Raw genomic sequence first — 27,397 nt, 5'->3', positions numbered from 1 at the left:
ATATTTACTTCTATAAAGCTAACTCTCTAAATGTGATCAAAACATCGGTGTCCGCGGCGTCACAACAGATTGCACCTTAACCTTCAACCACTCCCTTATAGCCCCCCGATCCAGCTTCCCCGACACGGTTCGAGGCAACCGCTCAACCATCAACCAAATAGTAGGCACCCTCTCAGCCGGTAACCTAGACCGAGCGTAGTCACGAACTTGATCCAGCCGTTCACTCGCAGCATCCCTCTCAGTATCCGGCAACTCCTGAAGCACAGCAGTCCTCGGAAATCGCGGATCCACCAAACAGACGATCGCAACTAGTTGCGTCCGACCGGCCGAGATCTTCGCGGAGGTGACGATCTCCCGAATGTGGGCACAGCGGGCCAGAAGACTCTCCAGCTCCTCGAGTTGGACTTTCTGTCCACCTAGCTTAACTTGGTTGTCTTGGCGACCGATGAAGGAGATGCTTCCGTCGGCGTTGTATTTGGCGAGATCGCCGGTGCGACAGAAGCGGGTTGCGTTTCGCTGGAAGGTTGAGGCCCAGAGAGGTGGCGAGATGAAGGAAGTGGATGTTTTAGGGTCGTCGTTGAGGTAGCCGCGCGCGACGGACGGCGATTCGATCCAGAGTTCGCCAACGTCGCCGATGGGAGTGAGTTCGTTGGGGTTTCCGAGTTTGACAATCCAGGTAGCACTACCGAGTGGGAGGCCGATGCTTTCTGGGGACTCTGAGTTCGGGCTGAATCCTGCGATGGTGCTGAGGAAGGTTGCCTCGCATAGTCCCCAGCCGTTGAAGAATCGGACTGCACTGGCCCAAGTGTTCGCGGTCTCGACGTCAATGGGCTCACCGAGTGAGACCAAGGATTGTAAACTAGAGGACTCATCAGGCGACATCGTCCGGATTACTCCTGGGGGTAGAAATGCCCAGTTGACTTTGCTGGACTGTATGAAACCAGCGAGATTGAATGCACTCGCCGCCTCGGACGGTATGCAAAGGCATCCGCCGAACAAGAGAGCCGCGAACATTTCGCCAATAATGGTATTGGAAACAGGGGCGGCGAATTGAAGCACCCGGCACTCAGACTGCAAGCCGAGTCGTTCGGCGAGGGAGGTCAAAGACGAAACCAGGTTGCGGTGCTCAAGCATAACTGCCTTCGGGGCCGTCGTGCCACTTCCACTGGTAGAAACGATATAGGCAAGATCATTTGGAGAGGTCGTCCCTTTACCAACAGGCCCATTATGCTCTGGAAGTGCAGCCATAGATTCTTCGCTGACGGCAAAAACATCCGGTGCCAGATTAGCGGAGTTGCTGTACTCTGCAGACGATGTCAAAACGATCTTGACGTCTGTGGTAGAGACAATAGCAGCTCTGTAGTCATACAGAGCATATTTATCGATCTGTACACATGCTCCGCCCGCCTTGAGGACCCCAAGCACGGCAACAATAGCCCAAAGAGACTTTTCAAATATCAGAGCCACAGGCTTGTTAGTAGCGACACCCCTCCTCCGTAAATCGTTCGCAAGACGATCCGACAATTTGTCTAGTTCACCGTAGCTCAGTTTCCCATCGCTAGCTTCCACTGCGACTTGTTCCGGGCGCGCGCGAGCTTGAGCACGAAACACGTCGTGTACACACTGTTCGACCGAATCAGGAATGCTTTTGTTCCATTCTAGGATCTCTGCACGATCGCGTGGATTTAATAACTGGAGTTGCCCCAGTTTTGTCTGTGATGGAACCTCCGTGAGCAGTTGCAATGTATGCTCGAATTGGTTCAAAACTCGATCTAATTGGCGATCATCAAGAACAGCAGGATCATTCCTCGGTTCAACTAAAATTCCATCATCGTAGAGGCTACACACCAGTTCAAGACTAAATGATCCCTGCGGCCACAACAAACTTTCAAACTGGACATCTGTCGCCTCTGCAGCGATCGGTAACGGTGGACGAATGTTTATCAAGGCCTGAAACCCGGAAGCGATACGGGCTGCATCGCTGAGGGCGCCGATGCTCTGGATACCATATTGCAGGGTAGGCTGTGTTTGCAACTGGCGCAAAGCCGTAGCACGATCTTTGATGAGTTTTTCGACCGTTAAATTCCGCGGCAAGTTAACCTGTATCGGCACTTCAGCCAATGTGGGCCCTAGAGTATTTTCCAGGCCGTTTAAACCAGATGAACGACCGGACAATACAAGACCGAACGCGACGTTCTCGCTGCCCGTGTAAACACCCGTCGTCAAAGCCCACGCTGCCGCGACAAAGGAAGATAGATGTGAAGGGGACAATCCTTCGCCAATTCCCTTCAATGCGATTTTCCGCGTCCCTATCTGCTTTGCATGGGGAGCAAAGCCCGGGCTCACGGTTGGGAAAAGTGAGGGAACGCCTTTGAATCGAGGACTCCAGAAGGCCTGTGCCGCAGACTCGTCGATGCTCGCGACATGTGCCACAAAGTCTTTGAAGGGAGGTCGTTTTTTTAAAGATTGGCCATGATACGCGCCCACTACATCTTCCTTGAAAAAGGTGGTCACGGACCAGTAATCCATCACGGCGTGGTGGATCGTTGCCACGAACTTCCTGCCGATAACAGTCGATCGGAAAAGAGGCACTCCCAGGCCCAGTTTGTGTGCCTCCTCATCATTGAGGTACGCGTCAAGGTCTCCAGAGTTGGTTTGCGTGATGTGTTCTTCATTCGTAATGACCTGCAGTATACCCAGGCGAGTATTGACGAACCGCGTGCGTAAGATAGGGTTCGCGGCGACCACTTGAGTCAGAGACTTGCAGAACCGATCAATATCAGCATCAGGCCCGAAAGCAAGAGCTAGATGGAAGACTTCGGCTCTTGCAATGAGTCGGACTTGGAGAGGAGTACAGCTGTGTACATCCTCGATTTGCTCTTCGGGTACATTGCATGTTTTGGCGATTCCTGTTAAAGTTTCGCTGTCGATATCGTCTTTCGACTTCACTCTTTGAGACCCCATTCTTGGATAGTGTAACTAGGTTCAAAAAACAAATACGATGGCGTAGGGACCAGAATCGTCATATGAGAGGCGTTTCAAAATCACGATGATGTACCGCAACAGAAATCGGCAGGATCAGACTAAAACTCTTGGTTTTATGGATGACAGAACTCCAAAATGAGAGAGCAATGTAATGCCTCTGGCCCCATGTGAACGGCCTAATTTGTAGTAAAGAGCGAGCGGCTGTCGTCTCTGGCTCAACTCTCGCAGGGCCTAACCAGTTTGATACCGTCACAGCAGACATAAATGGTGGCAAGCGTCTCTGACAGTTGCTTATCCATCAAGTGCGCGTACAAACTCAAGGGCATTCGGCCCTGGGTAAGCTGGATCGGCCAAATCCTCGGAGTATTCATCCTGCGTTGCTTCCTTCATGTACTTGACTGGTTGAGATTCTTCCGGTCAAACGGAAACCCTGGGCCCACAGGCCCGGGGCGGATTTGAGCCCCTGCATGGGAATAATGGCAGATAGTGACGAATTTCTAGCCAGGTGCATGTCAGAAAGTGAGAGGATATACCGGATTCTTGTGACTTTCGGGGCGGCGTAATTTGTGTTTCACGAAGGAAGCCAAGTGAAACTTTCAATACCAGACGTCCGGTTCTGATATTTCCACGGCCCAGCGGATCAGGTGACTCGCACGTGTCGATGAGCTCTGCGGACAAAATTGGATTAGCGCCATCGCGATAAGATTGCTTGCGCGGGGTCTTTTTCTCCCAACTTTCAATCAAACCTCCCACACGAGACGGCATTCTGGTCATCCTCTGGAGGTTCCTGCTTCCCCGATATTCCCATGGACGGCCTCGAAGACAGATGTGCCTCGCTGCGCGCTCAAATTGCCGCTACAGAAACCCAGCTAGCGGTATTGAAACGCGACCTGGAGAATGCGGAGCAGGCAGCCTCAACAACCAGGGCCCAGGAGGCCGCCACCACTCGGAATGAGAATAGGAAATGGCCACTGTTAGATGAGGAGTATCGGCGCTACGGGAGACAGATGATTGTTCCGCAGCTGGGATTGCAAGGTTCGTTGAGATCAAACTAGTACTTTGAGCATTACGCTAACGAGACCTCGGTTGATGATACAGGACAATTGAAGCTGCGCGCCGCCAAAGTATTGCTTGTCGGCGCTGGGGGTCTAGGATGTCCAGCGGCTTTGTATCTGGCTGGCGCGGGCGTGGGCACGATAGGTCTCGTGGATGGAGATACGGTCGATACGTCGAATTTGCATCGTCAGGTTCTGCACCGGAGCGAGAACGTGGGAAAGATGAAGGTGGACAGTGCGATTGAGTATCTGCGCGAGTAAGTTTCCCACCTATCTAGCATAGGTGCCGTTCAAGAGGATGAGCTGACCGGTTATGTACTTAGGCTGAACCCCCACCCTACATACATCCCTCACCGATCGCACCTCTCTTCTCAAGAAGCACCAGACATCTTCGAGAAATATGATTTGATTCTTGACTGCACCGATAATCCAGCCACGCGCTATTTGATTTCGGATACCGCCGTGCTCCTAGGGAAACCCTTGGTTTCGGCCTCGGCCTTGCGCACCGAGGGGCAACTTATGGTGTTGAACAACCCTCCTCGACCGGTCGGCGACAAAACCGGAGGCCCCTGCTACCGATGTGTCTTCCCCCGGCCGCCGCCAGCCAACAGTATTCTGAGTTGCGCTGACGGGGGAATTATCGGTCCTGTGGTCGGCACGATGGGTGTCCTCCAGGCGGTCGAGGCAATCAAAGTGATTACCTCTCCAGTTGACGAAACGAAGCCGCCGTCGCTGCTGATCTTCTCCGCATACTCGACGCCTCAATTTCGATCTATCAAATTGCGATCCCGTCGACCGAACTGTGCCGTTTGTTCTGCCGAGGCCACCGTCACCCTTGACTCTGTCAAGTCAGGGTCTACCGATTATGTCTTCTTCTGCGGCACCGTGAACCCAGAATCGCTATTGTCTCCGGAGGAACGGATCTCGCCACTGGAATACCAAAGCTTGTATCCACAGTTGTCTGAGGAACCCCAACCGCGGAAACAACCCACTATCATCGACGTCCGCGAAAAGGTCCAGTACGACATCTGCAGTCTGGACAACAGCGTCAACGTTCCCATCTCAACCATCTTATCCGGAACAGCCACAACCAACCCCGAAGACAGTGAACACTCAACTCCCCCATCATGGCTTCCAGAGCACATCGCCTCCGACTCGACCGACCCCATTTACGTGGTCTGCCGTTTAGGCAACGACTCCCAGATTGCCGTCAAAAAGCTCAAAGAATCAGGATTAGATCGCAGCGGCCAGCGAACGATCGCCGATATCCGGGGAGGATTCCGCGCCTGGCGCGAACAGGTCGATCCGGAATGGCCCGAGTATTGAATGGACAGAAACAGAAGAGCGATTCAAAAAGACGAGAGAGAGAAGACACGACCTGATGCATCACGCATGTATTAATCATGAACACCGTAAATAGAATCAGCATTGGCATTAGCATTAGTTAGAACCAGCAAGCCTCATCACAGCTTTTTATCAACCGGCGCCTCATCCAACCAAGCCCATTCAATCAACACGCGACCCAGATCCATATCCGCGAGCCGCTTGAACACCGCCGAAGAAACGTCCAGGTCAGTGGTATCGCATCCAACGCCTACATCATCATCAATTAGCACTCGAACCCTATTTCCTCCCCCTACCCCTTCTCTCCTCAAATCCCTCCCAGGGGGTAAAAACCAAACGGAAAGAGAAGAACCTACACCGATCCACAACCATAACATCAACACTACTCTCCCCCCGTTTAACCCTCAACTTCAGTCCGCACAGGGGATTCGCATTCGGATTCGAGCCCGTCAACGCCGCATCAAACAACTTATGTGAGACCGCGCATATCATGTCCGAGCTGGAACTAGTGATGCCGCAGGATCCAAGAGCCGGGTCATAGTAGGTCAGATCGCCTTTGTAGGGGCCGCCGTAGCCGGTCGGGAGGGGGAGGTTTGCATGACTAGAGTAGATGGGTTGAAGACGCGTCTGTCAGTATTCAGGTGATTCAAATTTCCAGCGAACATAAGAGTAGATATCCAGCAAAACAGAATAGAACAGAATAGGAAAGATCAACTCACCCATTCCCCCTCCTCGTCAACCCAACAGCAAGTCCAATGATCAGAGCAATGAGCGCCAAAGACGCAAAGAAGGCAATGACAATAATCGTCCGTTTGCGCTGGGGCAGCGCGAACCACCGCTGGGTCCAGTTCTGCCACCATTGCGGGCCTGAGCCTGACTCCGGGGCTGGTCCCGGTCCCGGCCCCGGGGGCGGAGGCGGAGGCGGAGAGGTCGTTGTCGCTGGCGCACTCTCCTCGTCCTTAGGTAGAGGGAGAGGTTTGCGTTTGGGGACGTCCATACCTGAGGGCGCTTATTTATCTGGTATGATTGCAATGGGGGAAAAGGCTAAGCGCATGATGGATGAATTGGTTCATTGCGACCGACAGAATCGCAAAAGATAGGGGTTTGGGGGTGGTTGTCGCTAGACACTTTAGGTGTAACTCGCGCCTTTTTGCGGTGTTCGTCCTGATTGGCCTGAGGCTGTCAGGCATCGGCCGAGGCCCGTGACTACCCCAGTCAGGCGATTGGCTTGGCATCGTGCGCCTCAGGTACCAAGGCACCCAGGCACTTAGGCGTCCAGGCATCTGGACCCTTGGGTGATCTGACGAATACTTGGACCCTCGCAGAGCTCCTTTGTTTTCCAGTTCTTTCGTGTTATTATTTCTGGGCGGTTACCATCTACCTACAACTACTGACCTGTACTGAAGAGAACCAAGCCCCAGAATAGATTCAATCTCAGCAATCAACCAAAAACTATAGCAACCATATGTCAAGAAAGATTAGATACTAACTAACGCCCTTATTAAATAACGATCATTCCCCGTAGCAGTATAGCCTGCTCCTTTCGTATAAGCTCCAATCCAATCCAAATGCAGCTCACAAACCACACTGCCCAGCATCATGGCCATCATCTTCATCTTCATCCTCACCCTCATCCTCATCTCCAATGACATCTCTCAACTCCCCCTTTGGCTCAACCACCCTCTTCAAAGTCTTCCTAACCAATGTCCTCTGCTCAAACGCATACGCCATCCCAATCAACTCCTTTTCGCTCCACTGCTTCCCTAAAAAGCTAATTCCGAACGGGATCCCCGGCGCGATGTACACCATATCACCTCGATCGTTATGCTTGATTGCCGATGAATTCGGGAACGCGCCCATGGGGACCGTAGTGACCGGTGCACCGACCAGGGCCGGAATATCAGCTGCGGTGCCGGTGGGCAGGATGATAGCATCGAGCTGGTGACGGGATAGAGCGCCGAGCAAGCCGCCTTCGCCACCGTAGTAGAGACTTTTTTGATACATGGCCCAGAATTCGGGAGATGTGTTCGAAAGGCCGGTGACTATAGCGAGGTCCCAGACTTGGGTCCGACTGTATCTTGACGAGGACTGACGGGGATGACTAGATGGCGAGAGGTCAAACCGACGGTGGGCTTGATGCCCACGATATTGCTCACTTCACTTGGGAAGAGGATACTTCCGCTAGTCTGCGAAATACTTAGCCTATTCATCCTCATCTGACATTCAAACAACCGAAAGCAGGATCAAGTAAACAAACTCACCTCTGTCCCCAGGGCCGCAAAAGCCAATCCCAAATCCGTAGCCACAGCACTCCCACTCGAGCTACCATTGGGATCCTGCTTTGGATAATAAGCTGCATATGTCTAGCCGCCACGCGCATTCCACCCGTTAGAGGAATTCATCGACCGGACGCTCGCCCACTCCGAAAGGCTGGTCTTCCCAAGAATGACCAGTCCGTGTTCACGCAGTCGAGCCACGACGGTGGAATCGTCATCCAATTTAGCCCCAACAAGAGCGAACGAGCCAGCTAGAGAGAGAGCATATTAGTCTACCGGATGCCAATCAATACCAATGTCCCAGGGAGGGACCACATACCAGCCGTCTGCATCTTATATCTTGTGCTAATACTATCTTTCACGAAAACTGGCAGCCCATGAAGAGGTCTAGACAAAGTTAACGATAAACTATCATTCCATCACACAGAAGGTAGGAGACATACCCACGAAGATGGCCCATCTCTCTCTCCTGATCCAACTGCTTGGCGATGTCCAGGGCGTCGGGGTTCACTTCGAGAACTGCATGGAGGGTGGAGTTCACATCATTTATTCGACGGAAGTAGGCCTAATATCATCAGTTCATTTCATATTCAAGCATAAAATCCACGACATACTTGATATAGAGGCAGGAGGGACAGCAACTTACATTGACCAAATCCACACTCGTGAAGCACTCATCCTCAAACCACATGAAGCTGGTCAAATGTCGCATCAATCAATTTGGAAAGGGTGCAATCATTCCAATTAGTGTCAACGACTGCAGACGGATGTCCATCGACAATAGTACCAAGGAAGAACGCAAGGAGAAGCAGCCAAAGATGGGAAATCATGATGTCAAAATGAGAGAAAACAGTAAAGAGCAACGATAGCTCTAAGCCAGGAGGGAATAGTTCATGGTGAGCGAGAATGCGAGGGTCGTGTGATGGATTAAATAAGTTGAGACGTAGGTAAATCAGGGTGAACCAGGTCAGCCCGCTGGTCAGTCAGTCCGTAACGCCAGTCGGGATTCCAATCCCTCCTTGATCGCCCCCAATTGTCTTTCCCTTTCAAGTCCCGATGCGACGCACAACTTATTATTGCGAGCTTAGTATTATTCGATCAGTTAGGAAAGGACGTTGCTGCCTTATTTCATGTCGCTTGCCGTGGACTGCGGGAATTGGGCGCCCCTGTTGGCTCGGGAGAAGGTCACTGGACGTAGGTGGTTACCAACAGAGAAGTATATGTGAAGTTATTAAGATCTGGAAATGACGATGATTAGCTGGATGGGAAAGGGAAGGGCATTTGACCTCGCACAGGAAATGCAGTGCCACGATTTTCATCTCCACTAAAGGGTCTTTTTCCCGCGTTGTGAAACCGCAGACTCAGAAACCGTTGAATTCATATATGCATATCATCTAACGCTGTAGCATACCATATCTAACCCCTCAGCCATCTAATTCACATTTATCCCAAGTCTTTCAGAGTATAAAGTCATGATACAATCATTTTAACATCACCACAGACAAACACTCCGCCTCTAGTGCTTGTCTTGCTCGCCAGGAGCAACACTCACGGAAGTCACAGGGCTGTTTTCTTCATCCGTACGCTCAATGTGAGTGGTCACCCCCTTGTTCAGAGTATGTTCCACCGCCGCGCGCCGGTCAGCCTCGTCCACAACGCCAAAGAGCACATCCATTTCCTCCAGGGTTCGTCCCTTGGTTTCCTTGGCAAAGAAGAACACAAAGACACCCATGGCCAGGCAGAAAATACCGAACATGAGGAAGGTTCGCCAGCCCGTGTTGTGAATCGCATGAGGGGTCACTTCGGTAATGACGAAGTTGAAGAGCCACTGCGAGGTGGCTCCGAGACCAACGCCGTACGCTCGTAAGCGGGTTGGGAAAATCTAGTTACATCTGAGTCAGTGGACGAAATTATTGAAAATGTGGGGGGGGTTGAGGGCACAGAAGGAGAAGGGCTAATATTAGAGCGACCAGGGGTATAAGACAATGGCATCTTACCTCGCTCATGTATACCCAAGGAGTGGGACCCCAGGAGAAACTGTATCCGATCACGTAAAAATAGATCATCACGACCATGGCAATGGAGGCCTTGGAGACACCCTCACCAGCTTTGTCCGGGTCAGGTGGGTTGGTGGCTAAGACAGCGCCGATGATGAACATCATGCTGGCCATCCAGGCGGAGCCACCCAGCAGACTGTTCTTCCGACCCCATCGGTCGATTCCAATAAACAGAAAGATGGCCGTGGCGACGACCTTCACGGTTCCGTAGACACCCGTAGCAAACAAAGACGAGTTGGTGGCGCTGAGACCGATCGTCTGGAAGATCTGGGGCGCGTAGTATCCGATACTGTTGGTGCCCGAAAACTGCTGGCACAGCATGAGAACGAAGGCAAACAGGAAGCGGTTGCGGTTGCTTTTCTGCAGGAACTCCTTGTAGGTAAGACCCTCGGTGGCAGCGTTCTCTTCCGCGATGGACGCACGGATTTCGGCAATCTCTTTCTGAACGCCCTCCTCGTTAGGCGATTCATTCCGGATGTACGCGAGCGATTGCAGGGCTTCCTCATGGCGACCCTTGCCCGTCAGCCAGCGAGGAGACTCCTTCAGGAAGAACAGGCCGACTAGCATGAGACCACCGGGGATGAGCTGGATTGAGACCGGAATACGCCATTGCTTGGTACTGGAGGGCACACGCAGGGCAACCCCGTAGTCCAGCCAGTAGGCGAAGGTGCTTCCGATGACCAAGAATTCCTGAAACATGCCGGCAATACGACCACGGGTCTCGGGAGGAGCGTTTTCGCCCACATAGACAGGGGTAATGCTAGACATTCCACCAATGCCCAGACCCGCCACCACACGACCGGCATAGATCAGCCCGATTTCATGGTGCGCACCGACTTGCAGCGCAGCTCCGACCAGGAAAACCATGGTAAATACCATCAGCGAGTAACGACGTCCCAGACGATCGTTGAGGAAAGCAGCCGCGATAGCACCGAAGAAACAGCCCGCCGTCAACAGCGAGACAACATTGGAGGAAACCTGAGCATTGGATGACGACGAGAACCCGTCGGAGTCGAGAGGCAGCCCGAAATCCCGTTTGAAACTGTCCATAGCCAGGACACTACCCATGACACCAGTGTCATATCCTAGAAAAGCATTTCCCATTAGTCAATCACAATAAAACCAGTTCAGAACAAGACATAACGAACCGAAAAGCAGAGACCCCGAATAGGCCACCGTTGTCAGGATATAGACACGATAATTCTTGAAGAAGCCCATGGTGACGAGAATCCCCTGGGCTAGATACACAAAAGGGTGGGCTTTCTGGGGAGAGAGAAAAAAAAGGAAAGAAACTGGGGAATCTTCCCCAGAAACAGGCCCTATTTATTTCTTTTCCCTCCCCCCATAAATCCTACCCCAACCCATCCATTCCTTCCTCCAGACGAGCCCCATCCGTCATCACTATTTCCGATGGGCCGGAGACCGGGAGAATGACGATCGTAAAGATGGAGACACTAATAGGGGACAGCGAAGAGTGACCACAGTTTCCTCCGCTCTCTCTCGGCGCCCTGTGCTGAATCTAGCAAACTGTCAAACGCCGTGGGCAGGACACCGACTCGGCAATGCTTCTTTCGATTCCGGGGGGTGGATACGGACGGAGAAATTATCGCAGTCGTGAGGAGATGGATTTTTCCGTCCACTGAGCGGCTGTCACTAATGCGCCGCTAAAAGCATCGTTTCCGGCCCTTCTGACTGGGCTGCTGTCGGTGGCTGCGATATAGGGCGATCATGCCAGGATTACTTTTTTCTAGTCCATCCCCATTGCCTCGGAGAGTCCACAATCCGACCATAATGATGAAAGATGGCCGGAAAATGGGCTGTTGGTTGCATCGAAGTGGATGAGGAAAGAGAAAATCCATTCCTTCTTGGAGGCGGTCAAAATGCCCTCCAATGCATGTGACCTGCGCAACCCTCAACGTCTGCTGCTCGTCCTGCAATGAGATTCCTAATCCTGCCCGACTACTATCCAATTAATTAACCTTGTCTCACACCTTCTGCCCGCCAGAGACTCCTCTTCCAAGGAATCTTCAACCCCTGCTTATCCCCTCTCTCTTTCTTCTCCCTTCGGTGTCGCCATCACCTTGATATGATCATTCGGATTCGCCAGCTCCTCGAATCCCTTCTCGACAATCTCCTCCAGCCTCACTTTTCTCGTTATCATGCGTTCAATGCCTGTCAATTGCCCTGGTCTCTTGCATAAGCACGTTCTGGTCCGGATGTAACCGCGTTAGGTAGAGACAGACTACTACTCACCGGCGACAAAAGCAGCTACCACCTCCTGGAAATCCCTCTCGTCATACGCCAAGGACGCTTTATATGTAAGCTCCTTTAGCAGGAACTGGAGAACAGGGATCGTAATCTTGAGCCAATCAGGTCGTCAGCCAGTCAGCCACTTTCTCTTGTCTGGCCCGTTTCCCGTTCCTTTTCCCCGGTCCGAGGCCAGTCGGGAAATACTGGTATCATCCGCTCTCCCCGGGGTGGGTAGCAAAAGGGAAGAGGCCACTCCCGGACGGAGGATATAATATAATATATGATAGGGTAGGACAGGATAAGACGTGATGTGATGTGAACAAGTGGCAACACGGGGTGTGTGCTTCTGTCTGTACTCACCGGCACCTTCACAGTCGCCAGATTCACATACTTCCCTGCAAATCTAAGGGCCTGGCACGCGGCGTCCATCCCCGGCTGGGCGCCCGCGCAATCAAACACGATGCCGACGCCTTCGCCGTCCGAACTCGCCTCCCGACACCGACTGACCACGTCCTCGCTGATCGGATCCAAAACAGTCCGCACGAGGCCATGAAACACTTCTCGCCTTTTCGCCGCCGGCTCCGACACGACAACCCTCTCTGCTCCCCTCGATCGCAGCACAAAAGCAACCGCCACGCCGACGGGGCCTCCGCCCACAATCAAAATCGGCGTCGACTTGACATGCAGATCGGACTCCTGGTTGTTGCCATGAAGCCCGGACAGTCGCACGGCATGCCACGCCACGGCTAACGGCTCGATCAGGGCCGCAGTCGCGAGATCGACGTCGTCGGGCAGGACATGCACGCTGGACGGCGACACGGCGACCGTGCTGGCCAGTCCGCCGCCGCCGCCCGAGAGGCCCATAAAGCCGACGGATCGACAGCAGTTGGTTGCTGATTTGCGGCACGGCGTGCAGTTGGAGCAGTAGAGGCGCGGGTCGATGACTACATTCTGTCCTGGGGAGAAGGGCGAGGTTGATGGCGCTTGGATGATCCGGCCACTGATCTCGTGGCCCATTATTACAGGTAGGGTTTCCTGCGACAGGGGGTGTGGACCTCTTTGAGGACTAGGGATTGACATGGGTCCTGGATTACTCATGTTAGGAATCACTGTGAGTGACTGTATGGGTGCAATTAGAGAGCTCACCGACGAGGTACTCGTTCATGTCGCTGCCGCAGATTCCGCACCAATCGACCTCGACAAGGACTTGGTCTGGGGATGGCGATGGAAGAGGGATCTCTTCAATCCGAATGTCCCGGGGGGCGTAGTATCGGGCGGCTTTCATTGTGGCTTTTTGAGGTTTGACAGGATCTTGATTGCAACTATACGATGTTGCTGAAGTGGGTGAGGTTCTCAAGTGTTTGCACAAATGCGGGGAAGTCTAGTTGCTCTCTCCATCTTCTCCATGCTCGAACCTCGGTTTGAATGGGATTGCTGGCCAATGAATTACAGCTCGGTTCACTTAGTGACGTATCTCTTTGAGAGGGGAACTCTTCTAGATTGCACGCTCAGCAGGAGTCTAGTCATCTCTACCCGCGATACCCTGACTAACGTACCTACTACAGCTAGCGATAGAGATTCCGATTTAGACAGACGACTATATATTCACATTCAAGGTAAATACAGCAACTACATACGATCTCATGACTTATAGTACGCCCTGGGGACATTAGCATAGTAAGGCACGACCACCATCCCTGGATCATCCGTCTGCCCGACCATCGCCGTCGTCATCGGATGAATCGGTTTATCATCAACGATCAGATTCACGCAGCTAGGGCCCTCCTCCTTCTGCAGTCTCTTCACCGTCTCCGCAATCTCATCGATCTTCTCCAGCTTGGCACTGGCATTCCCCAAAGCCTTCGCAACAAGGTCATACTCCGCCACGGGGCTCAACGAGCTAACAGGCCGGGCTGGGGTTTTGCTGCCATACACGAGCTGCTGGCCGTTCGAGCTCATGCCCCAGCAGTAGTTATTGACCACCACCGTCAAGATGTTCAGATTCATGCGCTTGAACGTGTCGAGTTCCATGAAGTGGAACCCGGTGGAGCCGTCACCGTGGACCATGACGATTCTGCGATGAGGCACTGCGATGGCAGCTCCAAGGGCGTATCCGAATCCGTTTCCTAGGAAGCCAAGGTTTCCAGTCGAAGTCAAGATGGCGCTGGGTGCACAGAAATGAAGTACATCGCTGGCCCATCCGGAAGCCTCGCCACCGTCTAAAATAACAATGCTATCTGGTTCGATGGACGAGAACACATTCTTAAGGGCGTGGTACGGGTGGAGCCGCCCGGACGGCTGAACCTGGGACTCTTTCTCAAAGGGAGATGGTAGACTCTTCAGAGACAGTGTCTTTTGGACCCAATCTGAATCGAAACCGGAGGATAGGGCACGGTCGAAGCTGGCGTTCAGCGCGGCCAGGAATTGGCCAACGTCAGATACAACACCCAGATCAACAGGGAGAGTCCTGCCTATTTCGCCTCCATCCATGTCGACTTGCACCAGTTTGCAGTTCTCCCCGGGAATAATGGCGCCGCTGCGCATTCCGAGAAACATCCCGGTTCTTGCGCCCAGGAGCAGCACAAGATCCGGTTTCGGACCATCCAGTAGAGCGAGTTTGCCGGCCGAGCCACCATAAAATGGACTTGAAGCCGACACCGCCGGCATTTTAGATTTCGGCGAATGGAAAATAGGTATACCGCTGTTCTTTGAGAACTCAACAACCTGGTTTCCAGCCTAGCAACCATTCCGTTAGTCGTGACACAATCCTAAAGCACATCAAAATCTCATACCTGCTCCGATTTGACACCCGTCCCAACAATCATCACCGGTCGTTTCGCCGATCTCAGTAGCTCCACGGCAGCCTGAACAGCCTCGGTATGCGCACCAGGGCCGAACGCCAACGGCGAGGAGATCGAACCCCATGAAATCAGCGGGCGATGAACCGGCGAGAAAAGCACATCGATCGGAAAATCGACCACCACCGGCCCTGTCCAGGAACTCCCCGATCAGAAAAAACCCCATTCAATCAGAATTAACATGCAATGAACCTACCAGGGGCGCCCGACAACGCCGTCCTCACAGCCAACGAGATGATCCTCGGCGTATCCTCCGGGTTCGTCATGCGATGCGCAAACTTGGTCAGCGGTCGCGAGACCACCACTTGGTCGATAATGCCCTGCAGTGAGTTATTCTCTGCGTCTCTCAATGGCGGAGACGATGTGATGCAGAGGATCGGATGACGATCGGCCAGCGCCGTCGCGAGACCGGGAATGCCATTCGAGAAGCTTTGTTTTCCGTCAGTCCCTGAACCTAAAAAAAAGCGACATATATAGAAAAGTCAAAAGTAGAATATATCTACAAGTCCTCTCACCCGCTATTAGCCGTCACAAAACACACCCCAATCTTGGAGGTCAATGTCGCGTAGGCCTCTGCCGCCTGAACAGCGACCGTTTCATGACGCGTATCAATAAGCCGGATGCCCGAGAACTCGCAGCCCATGAGAAACGCATCCAGATGGCCCCCATGCAGCCCAAACGCGACCTCCACACCGATATTCTTAAGCGATTGAGCAAGGAGGTCGCCTCCGGTGAGTTCCCTAGTCCCGGGATCTTGGAGGGTGAAACCGGCCATTTCTTGGGTTTTTTTTTTTTTTTTTTTTTTTTTTTTCTTGCGATTCAAATTGAAACCTTATTGGCAATATGCGCTATCGTGAAAGCAGGGAAATGCAATTCCATTGCTCACAAGTTCCTATAAATTGCCAGTGGCATGATAGTATCCGGGCTGTTACCGAGGAACAGTTCATCGGTAGCACAGATAGTGCGGGGTTATGACGTGGGCAGAGAGCGAAGGATTTCCTTCAGCTATGGCTGGTGTTGATGAGGCGAAGTGGTTGACGGTTTGCCTGCCCTCCCCTGTGTGTGCTGACTTATCGGACTGTGAAGCACGTGTTGTAGTGTGCCTGAATCAGGCCATCGACACCTCAGGTTACGAAAAGATATACACCGTCCATGTTTATGAGAAAAATGCATAGTACGTTATAAACAGATCCTGCTAGACCATGTTCAATAAGGCTCCCCCTTGCGTCATGATGTCAGAAACAGACCAAGATACCTGACAACAAGGCATGAACGCACCCACGAAGTATGGAACCTGCAACGAAGTCTGAACCCAGGAATATTTAGAAATGAAACGGGTTCATGCCAGACAGCCAGCCCTATACGGAGTAGTCATAATCCGGAATGATCCATCCGGACAGTCCACGGGTACAGACCGGGTTCAAACTATATATCTTCAGCAGGTCATATTCTATCCACGGTTTTCACCGCCAAGGTATATGTTCCGGGTGAATGGTCGGTAAGTCCACCCCAGCGCTAGTTCTCTCTCCCATTTCACCACCATACGCATCAACTTCAACGCCTTCGAGTACTTTGCTATAAACTGAAGAATTATTAAATAAATATATAAACAAAAGAATGACCCGGCTCACCTGACCATCTAGTCACATGACCTCTCCCTCTGGACCAATCAGCACGCCCCTCTCCCGGGGCCGATGATCGACGGAGCATGTGGGTGGATCATTGGTGATTATCAGGGGAACCCAGGTCTGCACGCACTCCCGAAGAATGCGTGATCGGCTCTGCAACGGACACTCTAATTCTTTCCATCTTCGTGCTTCGAAGCCACATGTGGGCAGTTGACTGGCTCTGAAGGCTTGTTGCCAGGGGAGATGCACAATTTACGGACGGTGATTCGTTGATGGGGTTATGCATGAAGTCTGCATGCACTATCTATGAAGGTGAACATGGTTGTTTATTTTCATGCGGCAGGATTAGGAAACTAAAAGGGGCACATGCGTTATTGACTCGATGCTGTGTGATGCAGGGAGAATACCTATTGACCTACATACCGACTTACCACTTACTATTTTGATCTCATTTCTGCGAAATGGGAAATGAGATTCGGTATCTCGTAGACTGGACTCCCTCCCCACCCTTGAGAATGCTTGCCCCAACTATTCTGTTCCTTTGTCTGTCTCTTTCCCCTGGCTTGGCATGCATCCTATCAGCATTCCAACCAAATAGTGTTAGCGACAAGAAACGGCCGGGATGCTTCTTTGCACACTCTTAACGCAGACAGGGCTTGCGTCTGGCGACAGGATTCGACAGGATCGAGGACTTCTGCCCGCATCCAAGGGGGACTAACTAATTCGAGTCTATCCTAGTTGGTTATCAGCCAGTAGATGTCCGAAGAAAGGATTTGAGTAACCTGGTGCCTCGTCCCCTTGGAAATGACCGACCCGTGGTTGGGTTGCATGCATGGCAATACATATCCATATCGCAGCACTTGACCCACTATCATCTCTGTATTGCCTGCCCATTCGCAAGCCCTAAATTGGTCTAATGGTCCTCACTTCTCAATCATACTTAATCTTGTTAGTCCCTAGTCCCACCTCCACCCCCTCTCTTTCTTCCTCCCCCCTTGGATCTATCTGTCTGATCGACCCGACTGCCGTAGCTAGATTAGATCATTAAATGAAATGGCCAGTCCCATCCACCTGTGATCTCACCATGTGCGACCTACCCTTGCACCGAGTGGCCTAAGCCTATACGTTCCCTACGCCTGAGGATGGAGTGACCCCTCCATGATCTCGTCCATTCGTTATTCACCGTTCGGTCTCATGGTCCAACGTGCCCCGCGCAAAAGAAAGCGGGCACTGACGCTCGTTTGCATTCAAAAAAAAAAGATCCTCCCGGTTTTTTCTCAACTTTGTGACGCCTTCGGAGTATTAGACACCAACTAGAAAAGCTGCATTGTTGCACGCTGCTGTTTCCATCTGCTTTTTGATTGTAGGACAAGATCTTCCCTCTTCTTCCCCGAACCCAGAACAAAATCGTGGAGTTCTTCATCCTGGCGATCCTAACGAGTATCATTCCAGGTTTTGTCCTCCTAGCCATGGCCTTGTGTTGCGCCATCTTGGTGCTCACGTTGGTGAGACCGGTGGTCTGGGCCGCTGATTTGACCTCCCATGTTGATCTTTTGTGAGTTTCCAACCCCCCTGGTAGAGGGACGGTCTGTGTCACCAAGTTTGTGTTCTAACATGCCTCGACAACAAAGTTTGGGCTCCGAGGGTGGCGGCAATAACTTCCCCGGAGTGGCTCGTCCGTTTGGCATGGTCAAACTGGGTCCGGACCTCTTCATCAAGGGAACGGATGCTTATTCCGGGTATCTGCCCAATGGCGAGTTCTCCGGGTTCAGTCTGATGCACGAGCAAGGCACGGGAGGCGCCCCGAAGTATGGCACGGTGGCGCAGTTGCCCTTAATCGGCAAGGTCACCAGCCCGCTGTCAAATAAGACGGTTGCCCGGTCCGGCACAGACGAGGCGTCGGTGGGCTACTACAAGGCCCAAACCTCGGATGGAACCGTAGTCGAGCTGAGTGCTTCGGCCCACGCCGGTATCTACCAGTATACCTTCCCTGAGGGATCCCAGGGAAACGTCCTGGTCGACGTCTCACATGTGCTGCCCTCCTTCCGAGGCCAGGGTCTGGGCCAGGGGTATAAAGGAGGAAACATCACTGTATTCCATGACGGCCACTATGAAGGCCACGGTGTGTATGATAACGGATGGAATCGTTCGCCTGATTGGTCCATTTATTTCTGTGAGTTTCTTGAGAGGAGTCAACTTGTTCTTGCGTCTGGCGGGCCGATTTTTATCTGAACTGACTGTCGAGAAACTAGGCGGTTACTTCAACAATGCTTCTATCAGGAACAAGACCTATGTCGGGACCGATGCAGGGGGTAGCGTCGAGCAAACAGACGGGTTCGCAACGTCCGCGTCGGGTTCAACACGAGTCGGAAGCCTGTTCTCCTTTCAGGACTCCAAGGTGACTTCGCGTGTTGGGATTTCGTGGATCTCCACCGAAAAGGCTTGCAAACACGTGCAAGATGAGATCCCAGATGGAACTGACCTGGATACCGTCGTCAAGGACGCCAAGTCGGAGTGGGATGCAGAGGTTCTGTCCAAGGTCACCACGTCAAACAACAATCAGACGAGTCTCACCTTGCTCTATACCTCGTTGTACTTTATGCATTTGATCCCAACCAACCAAACTGGCGAGAACCCCGGTTGGACCTCGTCCGAGCCATACTATCAGGACATTTTCACTTACTGGGTAAGCCCTCTGAAACCAAGTCTTGAGACTCCAGGACATTGTTGATGCTAATCATTGATACTAGGACCTTTTCCGCTGCTCCACGGCGCTGATGCAAGTCCTGCAGCCCGAGGCATATGAAGAACAGATTCGATCTCTCATTGACATCTGGCGTAACGATGGGTTTCTTCCGGACGCCCGTTCGTCCAACTACAACGGCCGAACGCAGGGCGGTTCCAATGCGGACAACATCCTGGCCGACGCCTATGTCAAGGGTGTTCGCGGTGCCGTGAACTGGGACGATGGGTACCGGGCCATGGTCAAGGATGCAGAAGTGGTCCCACCCAACAACCCGGTCGACTCGATGGCACCAGACTCCTCAACGAAAGAAGGTCGAGGGGCCTTGGCAGACTGGAAGAATCTCGGCTTCATCACGCCCAAGTACACCCGCGCCGTCACGAGGGCCGTGGAGTATTCCTGCAACGATTTCGGCGTGCACCAAGTCGCCTCGGGACTCGGAAAAGACGAGGATGCTAAGAAATATCTCAATCGGTCCCGGAATTGGCAGAACCACTGGAACACCAACGCAACCTCCTTGGGATTCTCGGGCTTCGTTGTCCCGCGCGATCAGAATGGGTTCATCGAGACCGATCCTTTAGGAGATAGCGGCTACTGGGGCGACCCTTACTACGAGGCCAACTCGTGGGCATACTCCTGGGCTAGCGTCCACGATATGAAAAAGATGATCCAGCTGATGGGAGGGTCCGAGACCGTCGTCAAACGATTGGACACCATGTTCACCGAGGGTGCCAGTGGCTCCAGCGGAATTATCTTCGACTCCACGAACGAACCGTAAGTATTTTCCCCTACGGCGCGATTGGTTCTAGAACGCTTCACCGACTGGAAAGATTCCGATCTTGATGGAGATGGACTAACTTTTTCGCCCAGCATGTTTAATATCCCGTATCTTTACAATTATGTCGATCGACAGGACTTATCGGTCGCTCGGTCCCGCCACGTCGCGAAGACTTACTACCATACGGGTCGGAAAGGACTCCCAGGAAACAGCGACGCTGGGGCAATGCAAACATGGCTTCTGTGGAACATGATTGGCTTGTATCCCATCACTGGACAGACGACATTCCTAATTCACTCACCATGGTTCGAGTCCCTGACGATCGATCTCGGAGGTAACAAGAAACTGAATGTCACCGCCAAGGGCGGCGATGGAAACGGCGACACCAACATCCATGTGCAGCGACTCCGGGTCAACGGGAAAGACTGGAAGAAGAACTGGCTCACCTGGGACGACATTTTTGCCGAGGGAGGGAGTCTCGAGTTCGAGCTGGGCGGCAGTGCAAGTGACTGGTTCACAGGGGACTTGCCACCCAGTCCGGCTTCTTGAGAATTGAGATTGCACAGATGATCTGTCAGGAGAACTAGAGATTTGGGTCTCCGAAAGTGGGTGCACTGTACATAGCAACTTAGCAAATCACGACATTTCGAGTATTATAATTAGTTTGGAAAGAAAAAAACAAACCCATAACTCACCTCAATCGCAGCATTACTAGGCTTTTCTTTAGTCCGAAGGCCTACCCCCGGTAGTCCGTACACCAGGGAGGGTCCATCGAAGTTCATCAAGTCACCGACATGGACTGGCTTACGGAGACACTCGGGGTGGTCCACTCAAGTTACTGGGACTCTGGTAGTGGGTGGATAGCGACCCTGTAAGACAGGTAGAGGCAGGTACCCGAGGTTTTTTTTCTGTTGTTGGTTGGTAAGATCTTAATTGATCCTACAGAGACACCAGTTGACCCTGATCGTAACAAAGACTCGACATACCGCCAAACAGTCGGTGAACCATCCATGGAGATGACGATTTCGCATGATGAGAAATCATAGTAAACAGCCGCGTGATAGCCGACCGAGACTTCCAAATACCGTGCACGCATTGCTGGGGGACCAAGGAGAGAGGCGAAGGCAAAAGTGGTCAGGACGAACGGAAGAGTGGAAGGCGATTCCCCATCGACTCCATCGCCGGCTTGGCTGAGAGTTTTAATTAGTGATCTGGACAGAGATCGACGTCCCCACAGTAGTCACTTCAGCTTGCAGATCGCTCGCAAGGTTTGGAATTATCCAGTCTGCACTTCCCTATTCAGTTGTTCCTGACGACGATGACATTGTTATCCCTCAACACACCCCACTGGGTGTTGCTACTCGATATTTCCCCTTTTCGCTTCCCTGTTTTTTTTATAGAAAGATGCTCATACGGATGTGCATGTCTGCCGTTATGTCAACGTGTGTCAACGGCCTAATGCTCGGAGACTAAACCAAGTATGTTAACCGATGGCGATGATGAGCAGTTCAGTGTTACAGGAGGTATTCGAGGCGAACTTGATGGGCTCCGTAGAACCCACAGTCAGTCCTCCGGTACTGAGTATGCCAGTCTGACAGACAGTCTGTCGTCCGGGCGTCTCTCTCGCAAGAGTTCGGGGCCCACTCTCTCTCTGGTTGTCGGCAAGACCCGCGAATAGGATCCAATTCCAGTGAAATAAGAACTCAAATGCCGAGGAAATCGCTCTAGCAGGCAAGAGATTTAATTTAATGAGAAAACAAAAAAGGTACCAGTCACTAGCAAACCTAATCGAGAAGGGGGGAAGGAACCCTTCGACCGAGTCCCTGGATAAGTGACAGGCGCACATTTGCCGTGGTGGGCCCGTGGAGGTCTGACTGGCGCTTTCTAACGAGTCATGGCGTCGCTTTGTGTTTGCCTCCCATTGGGTCTGTTTATCTGGAATTGTATGCTTAAACTTCCATGGCATCTGCTAGAGTCCCCAGTTCAACTAAGTCGATATCGGCCCCCAGGCACCGGCTCGTCTTTATTGGCAGGTGGTAAATGTAAGGCGGTCTCCCATCCGGAAATGCCAATTCCAGATCTCATTTATCGCACTGGATCGATCGCTTCAGGGATTGTAATTAGAAATACTCCGTATCCCAGAGCAGATGCATCATATCTCACGTCGGGAATATGGCATATCCATTGTGCACTGAGCCACGGGTGAATGGTTCTCCTGTCGGGCACTCCGACACACCCCTGAGTCGTCAGTCTAGTCGTTTGCAAAGTCTATATTCCAGATACTATAGGTAATAGTGAAGATGACGGAATTTCGCCGGTCCCTCGATTGGTTACCAAGATTCTCGGACACCACGAGGTCATCAAATCTCCGGCTGGATGATGGCGGTGGTACTCGTTCCAATAGCCCCGATAGTCCCGACGGCGTTAGGACAAGTTTTTTTTTGAATTGTCCGTCAAAAGTATCTGGTCGAAAGTGGTAAGGTTGATATGTAGATCCTAATTGGCAGTGACGGCATGGAAGACCCGGAATTTCCCTGCAGCGTGTAAATCAGCGGGTCCTAGCAGCCCTCAAAGAAGCAATAGTGACTGCGAGTCCGATTGCACTTATCCACCTTCCATATAGCGCAGAGACTGGCTCTGTCGCTGGGTGTTGTTCATCCCAGAATCCGAGAAAACAGTGACAAGGTTCTCCAGCTCCTATGTGCTATACTCGTGTCATTTTGCCACCAAACTTTGATTGCTGTGCGTGCTCACAATTCCACTGTCTCCTGGCTGGCCGTTTTCTAGGCAGTGATGGTGATCGTGGTCGTGGTGCGCCAGGCAATTGCGTATTGCACCATACCGATCATCGCGGAACCATGGAAATATCATCTCCATAATTCGTATTCTGTGCTAGACCCTGTATCCACCACCTAGTCATCCGAGGGTTCCATCCACATGGTATAGTCGGAATACCCCCCTATGAGCAATAATCTTGTTCGTCCGTATGGAGTCGACCCGCACTGCTAGTGAGCATGAGGTCCAACTGCCAAGGTCGAAATGATAGCGAGAAGAGGATTATCCCTGATCAGCTGCAGTATATAAGGGCATCAACATGCACCCTTCCATTGTCTTTCTTCTCTCCATCCAGCGGCGCATCGTTCTCTCATTCCTTCATTCCTTCGTTCCAACCCAGGTCTTTCTTTAATCCCACCTGACATCACTCTTTTGATACCATTCCCTCTTTGGTCCTATTTTCTTTTACCAAACCAACATCATCAAAATGAAGGCTTCTTTCGTCACCCTCCTCGCTGCCCTGGCCACCTCGGCCGTCGCCGCCCCTGCCGGTGGTCTCCCCGTTGTCGGCAGCATCACTAAGACTGTCACCGAGGGCGCCTCTAGCTCCTCTTCCGCCTCCGCCTCCGCCTCCCCGATGGCCTCCACTGGCGCTGACGGCCACATTGTCAAGGATGCCGGCCACGGTGTCCACCAGGTCCTGACTGTCACCGGACCTAACGCTAAGAAGCTCCTCGTTGAGCTCAGCCCTGAGGTTGCCGGTCTCCTGGCCGGTCTTGGTCTCCCCGGCGTCGGTACTTCCGTCGGTTCCATCGTCAAGACCGCCGGCAACGTCGGTGACCTTCTGTCGGACCTTGGTCCCGTTGTTGACGGTCTCCTGACCGTTGTCTCCGAGGACGCCGGTGCTCTCCTCATCCAGCTCTCTCCTGAGGTTGCTGGCCTCCTCTCCGGCCTTGGCCTGCCCGGTGTCGGCACCCCCGTTGGCTCCGTCGTTGCCACCCTCGGCGAGAACCTCAAGCGCTCCGCTGACGGCAAGATCGTCGAGGACGCTGCCCCCAAGGTCAAGGACGTTCTGGAGGTCACTGGCCCCAATGCCAAGCGCCTGCTCGTCCAGCTCAGCCCTTCCGTCGCCTCTCTCCTCTCCAACCTTGGTCTCCCCGGTGTTGGCGAGCCCGTCGGTGAGGTTGTCAAGACCGCTGGCAACGTCGGTGATCTCCTGAAGGACCTTGGCGAGCCCGTTGAGCAGCTCCTCACTGTTGTCGGCAACGACGGCTCTCACCTGCTCATCAAGCTCTCTCCCAGCGTCGCTGGTCTTCTCTCTGGTCTCGGTCTCCCTGCTCTGGGTACCTCGGTCGGCTCCGTTGTCGCCACCCTCGGCAAGAACCTGTAAAAATTGTGAGTTCACATCATTCTTGTCCATCGTGAGACCAGCCTGTTAATTCAAACAGTGTGCCCATCCTTGAACCGTTAGCTGCGGCCTAAAGCATAGGCCACAACCAAATTTCCTTCGTCGCGAGAAGCCTTCGATTTCGACATGCGAGCAATGAATTAGCACGAAATGTACATTAATCAGATGGTGCTGCGCCTTTTGGAGTCCAGATAGAGAGATCTATTTCGTTGCAAATATTGGCGGCACTCAGGAATATAATTTTAATACCCCTAGATTTTTGAAGCCCTTTTCTGTTCCAATTCATTTTTTTCCCCAAGTAAACATTACATTGTTGTCAACCTGAGGAACCCCTTTTGGGTCTCGGTAGTTGTAGAATTGGAGAGTCGGAGACTTGACTCGGGTGGATCATGGCTAAACTCGGGCGCTTGTAAGTGACCACATAATTGGCTCTGGCACCCACATTTCTGTGATGGTACGCAAATAGTAGTCGATGGATCCCTTGAGCAATGCTTTAGGGTGTTTCAGACTTCCTGGAATATTAAGGGATGAGCGCAAACTCTTCATCTCCTGGCATACTCAGCCAACACTCAGCAGTCAACACGTCGTTGGAAATAAGCTTAAGCTTTTTAGGCTCTGGATTCAGGTCGTAAGTCTCGTGGTAGAAATGTCATACTGCGGGAAGCACCTCATTCTCGTAGGGTCTTTATCACACTGCAAGCCCCGAATGCTTCAAGTACAAAGCCATCCATCCGTCGATTCCGGTATCGGTCGTAAACACAAGGCGCTCTCCAACTGCGCTGGGTCCACGATCTAGAGCAATCTATCTGATTCGCCCGCCAGGACTTAAAAGATTAAAAGCTCCGTGGGATTCCAGGGGCATAACCGCTTCTATCAAGACCACACAAAGCTTGGCGTGTTGGAGGTTTCAAGATGTGCCGCTATTGCACTTATCTGGTGGCCGGTCCAAATTAAATGCTGGACGATGCCAGAAGGAGTCTTTCAGGGCTGACTGTAGCTCCATCGAGAGCCATTTTGAATGGTCAAATCTCCCGTAGTTTGTTTGATAGCACCTGAGCTAAATTCTGTTGAATATTAAACGCTCCAGATCGGATTATGGAAATATGGAGCTTCTCGAGCCATTTCTAATTCCGGGTTTGGTCGGTCTCACACTCAACCATACTTCTATTCTCTTGCCGCAAGGCTCTTTTGTTTCATTTCTTCAACCCTCACTCTTTTCTCTTTCCTTCCGCTTCATCACCCCTTTTTGTCTTTCTGCTTGTTCGTCTCTGCTTTCGATCATTCGTGATACCACAGAGGAACAATGCTTTTTAATACTGTTACCTTACTCTCCCTTGTGGGCCTGGTGCCTACCTTCGCCGCTGCGCGGCTTTCCGGCTCTGTTGGGCCATTGACTTCGGTCTCCGACAAAGCCGCCGTCAAGACTTGCAACGTCCTTGATTACGGTGCAAAGGCCGACAAGTCCACTGATCTGGGCGAGCCCCTGTTGTCCGCATTCAATGACTGCAAGTCTGGTGGTGTCGTGTACATTCCGGAGGGAGACTATGCGATGTCGACGTGGGTGAAACTGGCCAATGGTAAGGCCTGGGCATTGCAGCTTGATGGAACCATCTACCGCACCGGTACCGACGGCGGCAACATGATCATGATCGAACACACCGACGACTTTGAGATGTTCAGTAGCACCTCCAAGGGCGCCATGCAGGGTGACGGATATGAATTCCACAAGGACAACAAATGGAGCGGACCTCGCCTGCTGCGGATCTGGGACGTTACCAACTTCTCGGCCCACGATATCATCCTGGTTGATTCCCCGGCTTTCCACCTTTCCATCGATACCTGCACTAACGGCGAGATTTATAACATGGCCATCCGTGGTGGCAACCACGGTGGTCTGGATGGTCTTGACGTCTGGAGTAACAACATCTGGATTCACGACGTAAGCATCGATGTTCAAGTTCGATTTTCCAGCTACTAATGTCCGCTCAGGTCGAGGTTACCAACAAGGATGAGTGTGTCACCGTCAAGGTAGGGCTCTAACTTGAAGATCTATCCATCATGGAAACCTGATTCTAATGGCGTTTACAGAGTCCTTCTGAGAACATCTTGATCGAGAACATCTACTGCAACTGGAGTGGTGGTTGCGGTATGGGTTCTCTCGGTCCCGATACGGCAATCAGCGCGATCACCTTCCGAAACGTGTACACCTGGAACTCGAACCAGATGATGTTTGTCAAGAGCAACGGAGGCAGTGGAACTGTTTCCGATGTGACCTTTGAGAACTTTATCGGTAAGCGACAATTATTTGCTGGTTTATCCCCTGATGCTAGGGTTAAAGGCTAATCAGCGCTATCGCGGGGTAGGTCACGGCAACGCATACTCCTTCAACATCGACAGCTACTGGAGCAGCATGAGCAGCCAGGGCGGCAAGGGAGTCGAGCATAGCAACTTCACCATCAAGAACTGGAAGGGTACCGAGGCCAACGGTGCTGCGCGTGGACCCGTCAAGATCATCTGCCCTGACGGCGTTCCCTGCTCCGATATCACTTTTGAGGATTTCGCCATGTGGACTGAGGAGGGTGAAAGACAGACCTACGTCTGCCAGAATGCCTATGGCTCCGGCTTCTGTCTCCAGGAGGGCTCTGGTGACTCCGACGTAGCCGTGACCACGAGCACGGTCACCCAGGCTCCGTCGGGCTACTCTGCTCCCACCATGGCTTCGGACCTTACCGCGGACTTCGGTAGCACCGTCTCCATCCCCATCCCCACCATCCCTACCTCGTTCTACCCAGGTGCTACTCCGATCAGCGCCCTCATGGGGGCTTCGGCTTCTGTGAATGCGCGTGAGGCTGTCGTCGTCGTGAGCTCGGCCAAGAGCACCGCTGCTGAGACCACCTCGGAGCCTACTGCCCAGCCCACCGGTAAATTCCAGGCTCCCCATCACTGGCGCCACCACCACCGCCACGGACACTACTAGATAAGTGTTAACAAGGCATGACATTGGTCTTTAGATTCTGTCCGGAGTCCGATGTCGTCGACAGCTTCAATAGGTTAGGAGTGTCTCCTGGCGATCCGATTGATTTTAAATTGCAAGTTATTGAATCGCCCTAGTGTATATTTAGTTTGTTGAATTGGAAATCTAGCCACAATGCTCAATTGACCCGTGGTCAGGGGGGATGATTGTTGGGATCGTATGTACATACAGTACTGGAGTAGATGAGTACGGCAGGCACTCTGAAC

At 52.4% G+C, this 27,397-nt stretch overlaps 10 protein-coding genes across 10 annotated transcripts; 4 read left to right on the top strand and 6 right to left on the bottom strand.

The window, feature by feature from the left end:
- Positions 1–36: 36 nt before the first annotated feature.
- Positions 37–2,964, bottom strand: KD926_005113 (putative aminoadipate-semialdehyde dehydrogenase; the record flags this gene model as incomplete). The annotated part of the gene is made up of 1 exon (XM_053098403.1): positions 37–2,964. The coding sequence occupies one exon, from the start codon at positions 2,962–2,964 to the stop codon at positions 37–39; it is 2,928 nt and encodes a 975-aa protein (XP_052957764.1).
- An 827-nt stretch (positions 2,965–3,791) lies between these two features.
- Positions 3,792–5,366, top strand: KD926_005112 (HesA/MoeB/ThiF family protein; the record flags this gene model as incomplete). The annotated part of the gene is made up of 3 exons (XM_053098402.1): positions 3,792–4,020; positions 4,084–4,297; positions 4,364–5,366. 3 exons carry the CDS (start codon positions 3,792–3,794, stop codon positions 5,364–5,366), a joined length of 1,446 nt encoding a protein of 481 aa, XP_052957763.1.
- Positions 5,367–5,503: 137 nt separating this feature from the next.
- On the bottom strand, positions 5,504–6,381 carry KD926_005111 (RlpA-like double-psi beta-barrel domain-containing protein; the record flags this gene model as incomplete). The annotated part of the gene is made up of 3 exons (XM_053098401.1): positions 5,504–5,634; positions 5,741–5,985; positions 6,104–6,381. The coding sequence occupies 3 exons, from the start codon at positions 6,379–6,381 to the stop codon at positions 5,504–5,506; spliced, it is 654 nt and encodes a 217-aa protein (XP_052957762.1).
- A 578-nt stretch (positions 6,382–6,959) lies between these two features.
- KD926_005110 (putative amidase) lies at positions 6,960–8,372 on the bottom strand (the record flags this gene model as incomplete). Its single annotated transcript, XM_053098399.1, has 7 exons — positions 6,960–7,426; positions 7,507–7,570; positions 7,646–7,747; positions 7,796–7,911; positions 7,980–8,047; positions 8,104–8,225; positions 8,307–8,372. 7 exons carry the CDS (start codon positions 8,370–8,372, stop codon positions 6,960–6,962), a joined length of 1,005 nt encoding a protein of 334 aa, XP_052957761.1.
- Positions 8,373–9,176: 804 nt separating this feature from the next.
- Positions 9,177–10,935, bottom strand: KD926_005109 (sugar porter family MFS transporter; the record flags this gene model as incomplete). The annotated part of the gene is made up of 3 exons (XM_053098398.1): positions 9,177–9,542; positions 9,658–10,802; positions 10,866–10,935. 3 exons carry the CDS (start codon positions 10,933–10,935, stop codon positions 9,177–9,179), a joined length of 1,581 nt encoding a protein of 526 aa, XP_052957760.1.
- An 820-nt stretch (positions 10,936–11,755) lies between these two features.
- On the bottom strand, positions 11,756–13,252 carry KD926_005108 (GroES-like protein; the record flags this gene model as incomplete). Its single annotated transcript, XM_053098397.1, has 4 exons — positions 11,756–11,901; positions 11,971–12,076; positions 12,328–13,052; positions 13,114–13,252. The coding sequence occupies 4 exons, from the start codon at positions 13,250–13,252 to the stop codon at positions 11,756–11,758; spliced, it is 1,116 nt and encodes a 371-aa protein (XP_052957759.1).
- A 356-nt stretch (positions 13,253–13,608) lies between these two features.
- On the bottom strand, positions 13,609–15,600 carry KD926_005107 (thiamine pyrophosphate-binding protein; the record flags this gene model as incomplete). Its single annotated transcript, XM_053098396.1, has 4 exons — positions 13,609–14,703; positions 14,760–14,956; positions 15,022–15,254; positions 15,341–15,600. The coding sequence occupies 4 exons, from the start codon at positions 15,598–15,600 to the stop codon at positions 13,609–13,611; spliced, it is 1,785 nt and encodes a 594-aa protein (XP_052957758.1).
- Positions 15,601–17,922: 2,322 nt separating this feature from the next.
- KD926_005106 (alpha-1,2-mannosidase family protein) lies at positions 17,923–20,523 on the top strand (the record flags this gene model as incomplete). Its single annotated transcript, XM_053098395.1, has 5 exons — positions 17,923–18,008; positions 18,085–18,626; positions 18,706–19,139; positions 19,204–19,970; positions 20,067–20,523. 5 exons carry the CDS (start codon positions 17,923–17,925, stop codon positions 20,521–20,523), a joined length of 2,286 nt encoding a protein of 761 aa, XP_052957757.1.
- A 2,713-nt stretch (positions 20,524–23,236) lies between these two features.
- Positions 23,237–24,139, top strand: KD926_005105 (uncharacterized protein; the record flags this gene model as incomplete). The annotated part of the gene is made up of 1 exon (XM_053098394.1): positions 23,237–24,139. The coding sequence occupies one exon, from the start codon at positions 23,237–23,239 to the stop codon at positions 24,137–24,139; it is 903 nt and encodes a 300-aa protein (XP_052957756.1).
- Positions 24,140–25,460: 1,321 nt separating this feature from the next.
- rhgB (putative extracellular rhamnogalacturonase) lies at positions 25,461–27,134 on the top strand (the record flags this gene model as incomplete). Its single annotated transcript, XM_053098393.1, has 4 exons — positions 25,461–26,096; positions 26,147–26,185; positions 26,246–26,447; positions 26,521–27,134. 4 exons carry the CDS (start codon positions 25,461–25,463, stop codon positions 27,132–27,134), a joined length of 1,491 nt encoding a protein of 496 aa, XP_052957755.1.
- Positions 27,135–27,397: the final 263 nt, after the last annotated feature.

This window comes from Aspergillus affinis, assembly GCF_023601865.1.
Source record: "Aspergillus affinis strain CMG 70 chromosome Unknown NODE_24_length_322487_cov_87_188170, whole genome shotgun sequence".
NCBI lineage: Eukaryota > Fungi > Ascomycota > Eurotiomycetes > Eurotiales > Aspergillaceae > Aspergillus > Aspergillus affinis.
This window is presented reverse-complemented; position numbering and strand designations above follow the sequence as displayed.